Source organism: Xyrauchen texanus, chromosome 34, assembly GCF_025860055.1.
Source record: "Xyrauchen texanus isolate HMW12.3.18 chromosome 34, RBS_HiC_50CHRs, whole genome shotgun sequence".
Lineage (NCBI taxonomy): Eukaryota > Metazoa > Chordata > Actinopteri > Cypriniformes > Catostomidae > Xyrauchen > Xyrauchen texanus.
In genome coordinates this window covers 15,405,842-15,422,877 of record NC_068309.1, presented here as the reverse complement: position 1 = coordinate 15,422,877, position 17,036 = coordinate 15,405,842, and the positions used below count along the sequence as shown (strand labels likewise).

The 17,036-nt window shown below is 37.5% G+C and overlaps 1 protein-coding gene across 1 annotated transcript; it reads right to left on the bottom strand.

Annotated features, from left to right (window-relative positions):
- Nucleotides 1-4,639: 4,639 nt before the first annotated feature.
- LOC127628048 (crk-like protein) lies at nt 4,640-14,798 on the bottom strand. The gene is made up of 3 exons (XM_052104708.1): nt 13,721-14,798; nt 12,867-13,338; nt 4,640-8,396 (listed from the first exon to the last, which is right to left on the bottom strand). The coding sequence occupies exons 1-3, from the start codon at nt 14,029-14,031 to the stop codon at nt 8,262-8,264; spliced, it is 918 nt and encodes a 305-aa protein (XP_051960668.1). The 5' UTR covers nt 14,032-14,798; the 3' UTR covers nt 4,640-8,261.
- Between the last annotated feature and the right edge of the window lie 2,238 nt (nt 14,799-17,036).

Here is a 17,036-nt window from a genome sequence, read left to right as displayed (position 1 = left end):
GCTTTGGCTGTTACACTTAAAATGCTCTTAAAAATTACCTTATACAGATGTGGCAACGGTTCATCTGACCGAGACTAATTGAAAGACTAAATATAGACACATCAGTGCTTCTTCTTTTCTACATGCAAAGAAAATTTTGAGAGATTAGGTTAACATTGCTCACTGTCTGAATAGATTCAAAGAGAAATAGAGGCTAATGGGATCATTCACGCAAGAATGTCATCATGTGCTCATGTTTTTCCAAACAACAAAAGGATATATAAGGCAATGTTAGTCTCAGTCACCATTCAATTTGATTGTATCGAAAAAGATGCAATGAAATTAACATTCTGCCTAACATCTCATTTTGTGTTCCACAGAAGAAAGAGACATACATGTTTTTAACAACATGAGTGTGAGTAAATGATTTTCATTTTGGTTGAACTAACCCTTTAGGCAGTTTTATATAAAAAATCTGATGAATATGATAAATCATTTCATAATTCAAATGTGCTATTTATTTATTTTTTACGATAAATGTTTTTATTGATTTCTACACCAAACACATAAAAGCAAAACATAAATACACAGAATCAACATTTAACTCCCACTACCACCCTACCCTCAACAAACACCCCTGTGGTCACACATCAGTACATACACACAAAATAAACAATACAAATAAAAAATATAATAATAACACACGAATGTGTGAATGTGTAAACCAAATTTGTGTCTGTTGCTGTGAATGTTGGCAAAAATGTGAATTGTTGCTCTAAGGGGCATAAAAACTTTTGCTTCTCTATGATCAAAGACTGAATCCATCAACAGATTAAACTCTCCTCCCAATATTATATCTTGAGGGGTGCCAGCGGCTTGTAGCATCCCTTCAAGACCTATAAAAAAGCCCTGTTCATCCACGTTAGGTGCTCAGACAGTTATACAGTTCATGATATTAGCCAAAATCAACCTTTGCCCCTGAATTTCTGCTAGAACAATAAAGACTCTTCCTAATTAGTGGTGCTTGCCAAAGGCAAGGCATCACTATTGTTATTCTCAATAATTATTATTCTTCCACACAAAAGTTCGGCGCGTAACTTGTCCCGCAGCTTTTGTCACACACCCCTGAGTGAGGCGTCAAATTATGCGGCCTATTGAGGAGAGGTGTGCTATGACTTTTATAAGCGATCGGGGGTACGGTATTTGCCCCAGGGGCAAAAAACTTAACATTGCGACAAACTTTGACGAGTCACAGCTCCGAGCGAGAATTTCGCAGAAACGTGTCATTTGCCACATTTGAAGAGGCTGGCAGGCTCTGTAAGAGCATACCTCAATATAGGGTAAAAGTTGCACCCCTGGGGGGCAGGCGCTGCCCAAAGTTGCCCCATTGACTTACAATGGTGTAGGACGGCCCATGAAATGAAATTGCATAGGGATTTTGTATTGAACATAGCTCTGGATCACAGTGTCATAGAGACAAGTTGGCGGGCTCATTTTACTCAGATGACCAATCAGTCTCTCAGGATCATTGTGAAGCTATCAAGCCACGCCCTAGCAACCATTTAGAGCACCTTAGCAACAAGTCCCATAGACTTCTAATGAAAGAGTTCAAAGGGATATCTCCGGATAGAAGTGTCATAGAAACACAAGGGTGGTCTTGTTTGACTCTGGGCAGCAAACAGCCAATCATGAATCACCTCAACACTTCCTAGCCCCTCCCTAGCAACCATTGTCGAGCACCTTAGCAACCAAAATCCATAGAGGGATATCTTCCGTTCTGAATGTCACAGAGGCATGGGAGTTGGTTTATATCATTGATACTGACAAGCAGCCTTTGGAGATTCATGATTGGCAGCTACCAAGCCACTCCCTAGCAACTAAACAGAGTACCCTATCAACCGTTTAGCAATAACTATATCTCTGCACCAGAAAATTATAGAGACTTCTGGGTTGGTTTATTTCAATCAGGATGGCAAGGACACTTGATAAGTATCACTATGGTAACTGCCTAGCAACCACATGGGGTTACCCTAGCAACCGAGTAACAAATCACATATCTCTGCACCAGAAAATCGAAGAGACTTCTGGGTTGATTTATTTTAAACAGGATGGCAAGGTGACATGATAAGTATCACTATGGTAACTGCCTAGCAACCAGATGGGGTTACTCTAGCAACCGAGTAACAAATCACATATCTCTGCATCAGAAAAACGTAGAGACTTCTGGGTTGGTTTATTTCAATCAGGATGGCAAAGACACTTGATTAGAATCACTATGGTAACTGCCTAGTAACAAGGAGGGGTTACCCTAGCAACCAAGTAACAAATCACATATCTCTGGATCAGAACATTGTAGACACTTCCGGGTTGACTGATTTTACTCAGGATAGCAATGAGACTTGATAAATATCACTATGGTAACTGCCTAGCAACCAGATGGGGGTACCCTAGCAACCGAGTAAAAAACACATATCTCAGCAGTTATAAAATGCTATTTGACGAGTTTTGCCACGGCAAGCTCCACTCACATTTTCTTCAGGAAATGTACATTCTAGTTTATCTTTAATCTGTTTGAGACATTTGAATTGTAGATGCTTATTTATCAATGTAATGACTCTCCTGCTCTTTCTTGAGCCAGCACTAAAGAAAACACGTCCACCCCATATCTTCCCAAATGTTTCAGCTTCCTGTGGGGAAAGATGGATTTCTTGAAGAAACACTATATCATATTTCTTACGTTTTAAGAAAAGGAATAACCTTCCTTCTTTTTATGTGGTGCCCCAACCCATTCATGTCCGGTGTTTCTATACAAATTTTGTGAGACAGAATTACACAACAGAAAATATTCTATAAAACAAACTCCATCTAATAGGAGACATAATCACAAGGAACATGCAGATTCATCCACAAACTGTCCCGAAGGAGTGTTATTCCACAAAATAAACTATACAATAATAAAAAAAGGTGCCCAGTTTCCTCGGACGGTCAAGTGAATGTTCAGCGAGTCAGGCCCACTCGGCTGCATTGAGAGTATCACACAATGACTAACTCATTCCATTGATTTTATGAAAGACATCGCTTGCTGTGGGCATGTAAATATTTAGCAGCCATCTTTAGTATCTATTCTCAATTGGCTGGGAACATCAGTGCAAAAGCGCTGTTCTGTTGATGTAGGTTCTTGCACTCCTTGAATCGATCACGTTTCTCTCTTTTTGAATTCGCCAAGTCTGGGAACAAGAAAATTCTGTGGTTCTTCTAAGAAAGCCTTCCTTTACTCCTCGCCTTGCGTAACACGAGATCTTTATCGAATGATCTCAGAAATGTTGCCAGAATTGATCAGGGCCTGTCTCCCTCCACGGATCACCGAGCCAGAACTCTGTGAGCTCGCTCAATTTCTTATGTCAAGTCTATACCTAGAGACTTATTGTCTGTTATGTCGAGCAGACTCGGGAAGAGCTCGTCTCGGAATTTCACCATATATCAGCTTTCTTCAACCTCAGGAATTCCAACAATTTGGACGCTGTTTCGCCGGTTACAATGCTCAAGATCTTCCAACTTTTCCCAGAGACGCTCCAAGTCTACCTTGGTCGCTAGCGGGTTAGCAGCTAATTCCCTCTCCCTCTCAGATTATCGATTTCTCAACATCCACCACTCTTGTGGTGCAAGATCAGCAAGATCATCCAAGTCAGCAACAAACTTCGTCAGTATCGCCTTCATGTTCAACAGTTGACGCTGAATCTCTTTAATCTCACTGACCAAATTGAGTCCCAGGCGTGAGGCCTGTTGCTTTGGAGCTTCAGCTTGAGCATGAAAGCATCTTTTAATGTCTCCAGAACCTGAGGATTGTGAATTCTTTGACATATAGTCTTCCAAGGACCGTTATGGAACAGGGTGTATCGAAACTCACCGGTTTAAAAAGTATTAAAAACTAGCAAAGTGCGCAGAGCTCACCATTCACACATCGGAACCTCGCATGGCGCCACGCGACTCCTCAATTGTGCTATTTTATCCATTTAGTCTTTTCTCTTACATTGAGGTCATCACTTTAAGAGCTGGCCAGACACATATTATTGTAAGTTTCAATCTATAGCAGCAGAATTAGCCTTGGAACAGTCTGGTAATGCTCTAAAATGGGCCTGCATCGACCTCTGCTTTAGTTACTCAGTGATGGATCCTCAAAAAGAATCAATTTCCATCAATCCCTGAGTAGAACAGCATATTAAATTATTCAAATGTAACCTTTCAGAGGCTCATGAGGTTAAGAGAGAAGCGAATGTGCAAGCACTTGTTTGGTTAGTTAAAATAACAATTTGTTATTTGTGACAAAATGCTCACTGTCCTGAACCAAGAAAGCAGCATTGTTTGCTCAAGAATGAATTTGCTTTCAAAACCATGTTATCAGCGTAATTACTTTTTACCACAGACCTCCTCACATTTTTAAGGTGCTGCCCTGTTAAGAGTTTTGTGTGTGTGTGCATTTGAGGTCTCATGAAGTGTTGAGACGATTCAGAAAAAGTTCCAAAAATAGTCAGTCACACACAACCTTTTATTTTACATTGCCTGCTCTAACTTAGAACAACTAAAAAGAAACTGCCCCCTTAACAAATCTGAAATTATATTTTCAATGGAAAAAGTACAAATCTCAAAACTCAGTCTCATACATTGCTATTATTTAATCTTAACATAAACCAAATTCTTTATTGTTTATTTCCGCTTTAATTGACATATGTACAACAATCAGATCTTTACATATAACATCAAAACAAACTCCTCTATTTCTCCAGCTCCTTATAATTAAATATCAAAGTCCAGCAACAATTGTACAATTTGCCTTATTTTTAACCCCACCATTGCAGTGTCTGTCAAGTTTCCTAAGCACATGCACAGTTCTGGAGTGATGGTTTGATGCTGTCGAGCTTATCTCCACCTGTTTTCAATAATCATACGACCAACACAACCATTTGCATACACAGGCACCCTTCAAATGTCATAATTAACTGGCTTTGAAGAGTGACTGTATTCTCCTGCAGTCACATTTACTCAAAGATGTAATGTACTTGAAAACAATTAAAAAGACATCTGTTTAAAGTAAATTTCTAACCTCAAATTACATGAATTGGTTTATATAGTTATGTGCAAAGCATAGGCAGTTTTCTTGTCCTTCTGATTTAATTTTCTCTGGTTTGGAGCATGATGGAAAATTAATAAATATGACACACTGGTTGTGGAGGGTCACAAAATTCCTGGTTCCAATTTTTGATTCAGTTTCTCAAACCCTTTAGCACAATCAACAGTTCTAAATTCTATGTACATTTTAGCTACTACATTTTGAACTGTGATTTTCCAAAAATTTGAAAATATAGGAAAATCCTTCAGGTTTGGAACGACACAAGATGAGCAAATAAATCACACATTTTTCAGTTCAAGTTAAACTATTTCTTTAAAGTGTATTTTCTGACCTCCAGGTGGCAGTCAACAGATAAACTCCTCCCCTGAATATCCCCTTGTCATTAGTTGCTACACAGTATTTTCAATAAGTGATGGCAAATTGCCATGACATATCCATGCCCACAGACAAAGAAACACAAGCACACCCTTGATTCCCAAATTTTCCCTTCAAGGCTTGCAAATACTTTGTAATAATGATCTGTGTTAAGAGGAATAACACATCTCTGGTGTTTCCAAATCTGTGCAGTAAACGACCTATCCTACACCGAAACACATTAAACGTATTGTTTGAACTGAAGTGGTATAACATATACATCAACATTCACTTATCAAGGCCACAGAGCCAAACACTCGAAGAGATCCTGACTTATTGAATAAAGAGGCAAAGCTTGACCTTCATAACTTTCTCTAGTTCATCATAACACAGGATTCTTTTTTTAAACACTTCATTAAAATTCTTTAATTATCTCCTCTCCAGGGCATCGTCACAATCACAACTGCTGCTAATAAAAATTTGAGATGGAGTAACCAAGCCCCTGATCCAAATACAGGATGTTGTCTCTAAACAGGCTGTTACGTCACCATTTTGTTGAACAAATGTCTGTAGAAACACACAGGTTTGGAATTGTCCCACTTTAGGACACTGAAGTCTGACGAAAACCACTCTTAAGAGTCAGCATACATGTGAGGTTGGTCATAGGCACACAGAGAATTAGACATAAATTGTATTTATTTGTTCTGTACATAATGGGTAATACCAGCATGGGTGTTAACCATGTGAAATATTAACACATGTAAATGGAGTAAGAAAATAAAAGGCACACATTTTCATTTTTAACAAATGATGCCACATGGATATTCTGTAATGTGAAAAAATAACAATAATACTGTTAAAGCCTTAACAAAATAAATGAAATCTTAAGCATTTTAAACCTTAAATTGAGCGATTCTAAAAGAAAAAGGTAGGTCTGTTGCTTAAAGGAATATTCAGAGTTCAATACAAGTTAAGCTCAATCAACAGCATTTGTGGCATAATGCTGATTACCACAAAAAGTTATTTTGACTTATAAGAAATATGAAGCTTATAATTTTATAAAAGCACTTACAATAGTAAACCTGCTAAACCTCATGTATAATTTTAGCTGTAAAGTTGTTTAAATCATAATTTTTAGTTTTAGGTTTTGTTGACATTTCATCGTGGCAAAGTTGTTGTAAAATTGGATATTACTTTATACAAAAAAGGTTACCAAGTGATGTTATCACACTAAAATCATGTTAACACTAATTTATTTTATGTTTTGTGTCTATACTTTTAAAACTGTGGGTATATAAACATTTTCAGATTGGCCCCATTCACTTCCGTTGTAAGTGCCTTTCTGTAACACAGAGTATGTATGGCTTTTTATTTTTGGGGTTAATCAATATTATGCCACAAATGCTGTCGATTGAGCTTAACTTGTACTGAACCCGAATTATTACTTTAACATGAATGTTTAGTCTTAACTTGGTGCTGGGAAAGGAAAATCAAAAAATATTTGAATTTCTAAAGAAAAAAAGAAGAAGAAAAAAAAAAAAACAGGAATAGAGAAATGACATGCAGTATTTAATCTTAGAGGGAAAATCCTCTTGGCCAGAAGGTCATGCACAGAGTCCACCAGCATGTATTTTTATCCCTTTTTAGAAAAGTTTCACACCAGTTTATTCAACAAACAGTAAATGCTTAATTTAACAGCTGTCAAAGAAAAAAATAGAAACTGGTTACAGATGGACAAAACCAAAAAGTTGTGTGTAGATACTTAATCAACTGGGCAGAAACCATCAAAGTTAATATATTTATAATAAAGACCTTGTGATGTGCAGTAACATTAAATAAGCAGAGATCCAGACATTACTGACACCAGAACTAAAGGCAATGATGAGTGTAGGGTCAGACACAGAATCCAATCCCCAAGAGATGAACTCCTGATTGCACAGGTGAAATTTCCATCTTGGCATAGATGAGGTGGATTTATTTCCCTTACACTCCCTTAAACCCAAAATCGCATCACTAAAGTATCACAACTGGAAGCAAAGATGCTCCACAGGCAAGCCCTTCACCATTTAAAAGTTAAATCCCTCAATAGTCTAGCCACAACCATCTAACTACACTATTACTGCAATTTACAGATTTCAAGTTATGGCACAAATAAAAAGAGGTTACAGTAAACTAGTCCCACATATTCTACTTGAGGAAAAAGACAGTGTAACTGGTAAGTGGTGCAGTTGTCTCTAAGAAATCGCCACTGCAAAGAACTAGCAGGGCTGTTACCATGATTCAAATCAGTATCGTTTGGATTACGTTTAAATGTAACAAAACAAAAAAAAATGATCAATGTGGGAAAAATGCATATTGGACAAAACAAAGAATTTGGCAATCAAACCAGAGGTTTTAATCCTCAGTTCCAATTCTCTTTCTTAACACAAACATATTTAGCTTGCAAAAGTCAAAGCTGAAGAGAGAAAGCTGAGAGGGCAGTGGCAGAGAGTAGCAAGAAAGGCTCCAGTCATGATGGAGGCCTCATCTCACCTTGGCACAGGTACAGATGGTCAATGGCATGGAAATATCAGGAAATATAGGGCAGATGTGAATTTTTTTTTTAATGATTTGCCTGTAACCAGGTGAGGGTGTTAAGAACCGTTTGATTTCAGAGCATTAAACAGTCAAAAGCTGCGCAAATGGTTTGCTTCAGAAATGCGGCATGGCTGAGCCCCTAGGCAGGCAAGCGTAATACCGGTGGTATTACTTGATGGGGCAGCCTAGAAGTGTTCAGGTTGGTAACAGAGCAAGTCCCAGGTCATTCGTTCTCATCTGGGTTTTGGGGGTCTAATATTTTCACATGTGTGAAGGGAAATGAACCTCTCCGGCCGTTTACTTCCCCTTCCCACTGACCGCTGATGTTCATCCTAGTCACTTTCACAATGTCACCCACCTATGGAAAAACAAATTAAAATACGGTCTCAACACAAATAATGTACAGATCTCTTAAAACCTTTAGGGCACACAGAACCAACTGAAGAGCATGGCATTCCCCGTATAGCATGACTGAAAAATGCCACTGGCTTCTTACAAAGCTCATTCCAATAGTCTAGCAACAGCAATGCTGAACTGAGATTTCATCTATCTGCAACCTATACAAATATGTATAATGAAATAATGTACAAAACAAATAAAAATAAAACGTTTTATAATAATAAGAACATTTTATGATTATTTATTTTTTTTGTCCATATTGCTCAGCCCTTAATGAGCCCTTTTGAATAAAGTCCTGCCAGCCCAAAGTTAAATAGTGGTCTGGCTTAAAATTCAAGGGATTGAATGGTCCCTTAGAAATAATCTGAGATTAATCTTGATGCCAAAGACTTCCAAACATGATGATCCCCTTGCGAGGGACTCCCTAAAATGTGTCAGATATATACTTTCATGTTTCAGGCTAAAACCTATTTATACTGTGTGAGAATAGTATGCATGATATTAAGACAACAAGGCCTTCCAAAATTAAATAATTAGTATTTTCATATTGTTTTAAATCCAAAAAACATGTTTAAAATTTTAGTCTTAATGAAAAATATTTACTTTGTATTTAGTTGACTGTGTATATTTTTTTTTACTCACAATTAGAATAATGTTACATGTATAAACCTGAAGAAAAACATTTTCAATTCAACAGAAATATATTTGAAGTCTTTAGAAAGAATGAAACAGCAATTATGTCAAATTCGGATAAAGTTTACAAGCTATATCTATTAAACCCCCTAGCACCCCCTTGCGAACCCCGGATCTAATTTTGAAAACCCCTAAATTAAAACACCACTTTTCAAGACCTAAAAACATTGAACCATACTAAACAGGGGTGGGCAATATGACCAAAAATCTTATCATGGTATGAGTAATTTTATATCACAATAACAAATATATATATATCACTATATAGTAAAATTTTTCAAAAAATAAATAAAAATCAATAAAATTGGTTTCTATACTATGCCTATTGTCGGATAATCCAGTCAGTGAATTAAATGCTTTATAAATGAAAACTACCTCTTAATGTTCTCTTTATTTGGAATTTAAATCAATCTTACCTTAAAGCTAAATTTCACATTTGCAACATTTTAGTCTGATGTTGATGAATATAATTATTATAAACTTTCCTTTCCTATTATAAACATGGCCTGTTTGTTACAAATGTCAAACATCATTTGAACTGAATTATATTAAGAATGATGAAATGTAGTTTAAAAAAATTGCAGGACATGATTGTTGGTGCATGACACATTGTTTTAGCTACAGCGATAGAGCGTGAAACACAGCTGCGTGTGTCAAAGCAGCATATGTAGAATGTCTTTACATTTGCATGAAAAAGTGTCAGTGCATGAAAACCCCTGTAAATGTTTCTTCAATTCTCAGTCTCACGTGAGGCCGCTCCGCCTTCCTCCATTTCTCTGACAGAACCACCGTGAGGTGCATATTTCTTACCACATGGTGTTTTTGTGCAACCGCTATAGAGACGACAATCCAAAATGTATACCGGTTGTCAAATTTATATGGGTTTAATTGTGTCTACCGATATATTGCCCACCCCTAATACTAAGCATAATATAACTTTTAAATAGCTTAAATTCACCCTTCTTGGCTTACATTTGAGACTGATTTTTACTGTGCATAATAACACAGGCATGCTTCTATTTTCTCAAAATGCTTAAAATAGCAGTATTCAATTAGTTAATTTTGCTTTAGGCCATAACATACTCTGCATCATATTCCTTGTTTCCATAAACAAGCTGCACTCGTAAGTAAAACACAGCAGACATTGGGAAAATCTGAAACAAGGCAGAATGAAAAATATAATCTGCATTTAATCCTATCCATGAGTTTCTCTGGTGTTTTTTTCTTTCCTTACTGACATGATCTTAGGTTGACTAAAAATATGTTATGTACTTCTTTTAGCAAATGGACATTGTCTGGCATGTAGAAACAGACGGAAGGCTGCTGGAACTTGTCAGGTGGGATGACTTTAAGCATGGAATTCCATTCTAAACCCTGAACAAACCAATTCAGAATTCTACACTGAATTAAGCTCCTTCTTGTGATCTGACAGGGACAGTAGCTGGGGGGCAGGAGCCTCTGTGCCTATTATAATGTTATAGTCATCACTTAGGTCTTAAAAACATACTCACCCAAGTACATTTGAAACATTCTCGCTTTCAGAAATCAACCGGTTCCAAAAGAGATGGAGCGACCAATACAAATTAATAGATTTAACAATCGCTATGAACAGGAGCAGAAAGTACATTGAAAATAAGAATAATCACTGAGCATATGAAGTTATTTTTATTATTAATATATTGATAGGTCTACTCTACGGAAAGTCCCTGAGAAATGTAGAACTGAGCAGAAAGGACATGAGCTGACAAGTGTGTCAGCAAGAGAAATAATTGGTCATTTTGCATTTTTGCACTATCAGCACCATATGACCACTTTGGGAAAATGTAATGAAGGGTGAGATACTTTAAATGTGTATCGCTTTATGAGTAAAATCTTGTGAACCATTGAGAAGAAGCTCCATTAAAAGGAATATTCTGGGTTCAATAAAAGTTAAGCTCGATTGACAGCATTTGTGGCATAATACTGATTACCACAAAAATAAAATTAACTTGTCCCTCCTTTTCTTAATAAAAAAAAAAAAAAGGCAAAAATCTGTGTTCCAGTGAGCCACTTACAATGGAATTCATTCATAAAAGTAAAAACTCTGTTTCAAAGGTTTAGCCACAAGACAAACAATATGCATTAACATGACTTTAGTGTTAGAATTTGCTTACTAATTCGGTGTAAATTTATAGACAATTTTACAACTTCGTTTCCATGATGATGTAACATCAACAAACCCTAAAATTACAGTAAAATTATGATTTAAACTACAGCTCAAATAATAAATTTTTTAACAGAAGAATACAAGTGTTTTTATAAAATTATAAGCGTCATATTTCTGCCTTTAAACCCTCCAAAAATTGGCCCCCATTCACTTACATTTTTATGGACTTCCTGTAACTTTGACATTTTAAAGAAAAGGAGGGGCGGGGCCTGGGAAGCTCAGCGAGTATTGATGCTAAATACCACCCCTAGTCACAAGATCGATTCCAGGGTGTGCTGAGTGACTGCAGCCAGGTCTCCCAAGCAACCAAATTGGCCCGGTTGCTAAGGAGGGTAGTCACATGGAGTAACCTCCTCGTGGTCACGATTAGTGGTTTTCGCTCTCAATGGGGCACGTGGTAAGTTGTGCGTGGATCGCGGAGAGAACAATGAGCCTCCACATCATGTGATAAAATGCACGGATTGGCGGTCTCAGAACTTGTCCTCCGCAACCCGAATTGAGGGGAGTGACCACACCACCATGAGGACCAAATAACTAGTGGGAATTGGGCATTCCAAATTTGGAAAAAAGGGGATAAAATAAATAAATAAGAGGCAAGTCAAATTAATTTTTTTATTGTAATCAACATTATGCTACAAATGCTGTCAATTGAGCTTAACTTGTTTTGAACCCGGAATATTCCTTTAAATGTCTATGGCAGTCGGCACTGCATCTTGTATTACTATAAAACAATGAATAGAAAGCAACATGGGTTGTAATTTGACAAAAGGTTGCCAATATCATACATGATCAAAAAAAAAGAAAAAAGGAAACAATAGAATTCTTGATATTCTCATTTATTCATTTGAGCACATTTGATGCCAAATGCATCATGCTTTTGATGGTTATCCATATTTTAACAAGACGAAATGTAAACGATGATCGATGGTGATTGCGCATGATGTGACTTTTTGCTTAATTCGAAATTCAGTGACAATTACCTGACAACTAAACACATGTCAAAGAGGGCGCTTATTTTTTATTTTGAGATTGATTACGTTGTGATTTTGAGGGGTGCATTGATTGTCAGATTTGTCTCTAAGTAACCAAACTAAAATACGACGCTGCAATGCAATTGTTACGATGTTACAATTTTGAGTTAGTGTGTTTTGAAAACCAGTCTCTGCAAAACGTTTGCTAAACATGTTTAGTAATAATTTAAATGTAAGAACTTTAACTAATGAATGATTATTTAATAAAAGTTTGTCACCGACTGTAAATCTCCCTGCCCTTGCAAAAATAAAGTATGAGAACCCAGATTCCATACAGGCCTGCCTATAAGGAAAGAGGGTACTACCCTAACAAGCCACAACTTTATCTAATCTTATTTTTATCTACAGTAGTACAGTCTTATAAACAGTAGTTTAGTGACATTTAACAATAATTTGTAGCCATTCTTTAATTAACATTTTGTCACAAAAATCAAATGGTCACTTTAAAGTATATTTGCATTATTTTTCAGTGTCAAAAGGCATAAAGGCAAGGACCTACCTCTAGTGCTAAGGCAGTCTTGTCATATGCACAGGGCACTCGTTTTTGGATAGCCTTTGCCATGACAGGCCCATTCTGCATGGAAGGCAGTGGGTTGATGACAGCGCCGGGTGTAACAGGGGGAAGGGGAGATGGAGTCTGAGGCTGGGCATAGGCGTGTGCAGGCTCTGGGATGCCATAGCTATTTGAATTGCGGGAACCATGACCAGGCTGACTAAGGTGAGGTGAAGGCCTCATCAGCTTATCTACATAGGGAACAGGAATCATGCCTATTCTGCCATCCTTGTTCTTGGCACTCCACCATTGCTCCTCAGGCTTGTCCAGAATAATCAGGACTTCACCCTTCTTGAAAGGAAGATCTTCAGCATCGCTACCAGTGAAGTCATAAAGAGTCCGCACATACTCCTGGTTCTCATCTCCAAGTCCCCCAGCCGGCTGAATGGGACCGGTGGTTAGAGGGGTACTGGGGTACCTGTAGTTGGAGAAACATTTTTGAACATCAGAAGCAGGGCTTCAGAATCATAAGCAACACAAATGAATAACACTTTTTAATAAACAGTCTAAATGACTGAAATCCATTTTTACTAGGCAACTATTGTGATATATTCAATCCACTCCTTAACGTGCACTTACAGTTTTCTTCCCGATATCTTTCATGGAAATTACTGAATTTCTCTGTATGTTGTGACTCAATTCAGCAAGGAAATCAAAGGGAATTGCATCTAGGTTCAACGGACTACTCTTAATCTAGGCTCTTACCTCTTAACCTATGAATGCATGTTAACCAGCAAATTAGGGGAGGGGAAGTACACAAGGATTGATGTGCCAGTGTCAAAACTAAATGAAGCGCTTACCTTGGTGCAGGCTCTATCAAGGTGGTCGTATCCAGATAATGTATTTTATAGAACTCCAAAAGGGCAGGTAGATTATCAAACTCTTGGTCGCCTATCTTGAATCTCTTGTTTGGCAAAGAATTGATGATATAGTGAGAAACTTTTGAGTTTTCGGATACGGACAGTACGTAGTCACCGGGACAGGTGGACGAATCTCGCACCAAAAACATCCCGTGTCTCTGTCCCTGTAATCTATTCTGCGCCTCCTGTCTCGACACCTGCCCGAAATACCAGCAGGCTCGGTCAGAGGAGTCGAACCGTGCAGACGACATGTTTACGATTTCGTAAAGGAAAACGAATTAGCAATAAATAAATAAAAAATGTCGATTTGTATGAAGGCTAGTACACGTTTTTATAACTCCTGTCAAGTCCAAGGCAAGTAGATAAATCAACAGTGCTACTGAACCGCAACCTGACGTTTGACCAGACAGGCTGCGATTGGCGTCAACCAACTTTGATGCATCGCTAAATTTTCCAGCAACACGAGAATCGCGGCAGGCTTAGAACCGGTTAAAACAACAAAAATAAGTTAGCAACGAACCCCCAAAACGCGTATTTACAATTAAAGTTTCCTTTTCCGCTCTCTCTTCCGTGAAAGTAGCTTATGAGATAATATAAAGCGTTAGCCAGCTAGCCGTATTCAGTCACCCTCAGCTAAAGATGAGGGAAATATTGCCGTATTATTTTAGTAAATCGCTCTGCGTGACGATTCTAGGCGACATTGGGCAGCTGCGTCCAACAAAGAGTCCTGGTTCGTGTATTACACCAAAGTACAGCAGAATTTTGTCTCTTATTTGGACTCCCAGCAGACTTCGAAGGCTGTAACAAAAATGGCGGCCCGCAACACGTCTTCACACAAAACAAAATCACAAGTAACGTGAATTCTCAAAAGTTGCCCTGCTCAAGCGTTGCTCCACTTTAGTGTGTACTAATTTACAGAGCGACCAAGAAGAAGTTTTTAGTTTGTTTCTTGTGTCTTCTGTTCTTTCCCAGAGTCAGTGTAAAGGCTGCTTTAGCTCCCCACACCGTCCCAGAAATGGCGTCTGGAGGGCGGATCTGCGCGCGCTCCCGGTCTGTCTGATCACTCGTCACGAACGCCTTCTTCTTCTTCGGGGTTTTGGCGTATTTCGCACGTAAGGCACATACCGCCACCTATTTTGTTGTTGTTTTTGCAACCAAAATTGATCTTTTTACCTTTTACAACATCGGTGGTCTCAGGTTGCTGCGTGTTCAGCTCCCATACCTAAACCTCACCATGTGAGTTCCCTCTATTTTAGTGTGTATGCCGGTACCCAACACATTTTTGCATCTATTTTCATGTTTTCTAGTGATTTTGGAATCATATACGTTGGTGGCCAACATTCTTGAATAATATACAGATTTAGCTGTTTCTGAAGGAAACTGGTACTTTAATTCACCAAAGTGGCATTTAACTGCTCACAGTGTATAGTCAGGATGTTACTGATGCAAAAACAAAAACAGCACCATCACTATTTGAAAAAAGTAATTTTTGAGATTATAGACAGGCCCCATTTCCAGCAGCCATCACTCCAACAATGTATCCTTGAGTAATCTTGCTAAATTGCTAATTTGGTACTAGAAAATCACTTGCCATTATATCAAACACAGATGAAAGCTACTTGGTTCGTTAAATGAAGCTTAACGTTGTCTTTGTGTTTGTTTTTGAGTTGCTACAGTATGCAATAGACTGGAATGTCTTAAAGGGGTGCTCAATACATTGATCGGGATCTACCGGTCGATCCGATCGCAAAGGCAATGCTGGTAGATCGCACAAAATTTAAATGTACTTTTGTTAAATTTTAATAAAAATAAATATAATGTCTTTCCTTCTTTTAGTTTCTGTCTGACTTGCACTTGACGAGTAAATATTGACCAGGCGATGATTTACTCGTCATCAGAATAAGGTAAATGCTATTGTAAACTATTGTGCTGTAGGTGTTTTGGGTGTAGTTTTAAAACTGAATGATATCAACATTGAACATTATTATATATTTTTTTATTAATTAGAAGATTAATTCCATGTAGGGATACATGCAGTAGTCCCAACAAGCATTTTCTTATTTTAAATGAAACAGTTTTTTTAGTTGGTAGATCTCATTGAGTTGGTCATTTAAAAGTAGATCATCACACAAAAAAGTGTGGGCACCCCTGTCTTAAGGTCAATATTAGGTCAAAAATGGCAAAAAAAAAGAAACCGCTTTCTCTAGAAACTCGTCAGTCAATCATTGTTTTGAGGAATGTAGGCTATTCAATGCTTGAAATTGCCTAAAATAATGAAGATTTCATACAAAGGTATACACTACAGTCTTCAAAGACAAGCAAGTAAAGGAAGCACAAGTGCCCTTTTCCAGTATGTTGGTATCTTACCTTCTTTCCATATTCTATTAAATAGCTTTAGTATACTTTTTAAGTATTTCGGTTGGCATATGTTTGAACATGATATAGTATATTTGGTCTTCTCCTAGTGCTGTATTTTTCCATCCATTAATTGACAGGTTTAGTTTATCCAAACTAAAATCAACATCTAATGTGTGCTCAGATGGTTTCCTTGGCATATTAACATCTGGATAGCTTTTTAATATTTCTTCTCATTTATTACCATATTCACTGTCCAATTCAATTAGCTTTGTCCTTTAGCTTTGTTCATTTTCTTTCATTACTGATATAGGTGTATTCTTTCCTTTACCACCCATTCTCTTTAGCATGTTCCATACTTTGCTTTTACTGGTCTCTTTCCCAATGCTTGAACAAACTTTTCTCAAAAATTATCTTTTAGCTGTTTTAATTGTTCTGCGACAACTTGCTTTTAATTTCTGATTTCTGTATTCCAATAACATTTTTAAATAAAGATTTTTCCTTAGTGTTTGTAATGCAGGATTTCTCACTCGGATTGCCTTGGTACACTCTTCAGACCACTATGGTACTATTTTCCTTTTTCTTTTGCCTGTGCTTCTGTGGATGCTATTTTCAGCAGCATTATACTGTATACCATACTTTCAGCCTGTTCATCTATAGATCAGTTTGAATTTATAATATTACTATTAGATATACATAATGATTGAAATAACTCCCAGTTTGCTTTATTAAAGCACCATTTTCCCCCATATATTTGCTTATATTGTAATACCCTTACATCTATTGTGCAACACACTGGGAACCGATCACTACCCAGTACTCTATTGTACTCCATTCTTTTCTGTTTGGTAGGGAGGCAGACACTAGTGTTAGATCTAGACTTAACGTCTTGCCTGTCATA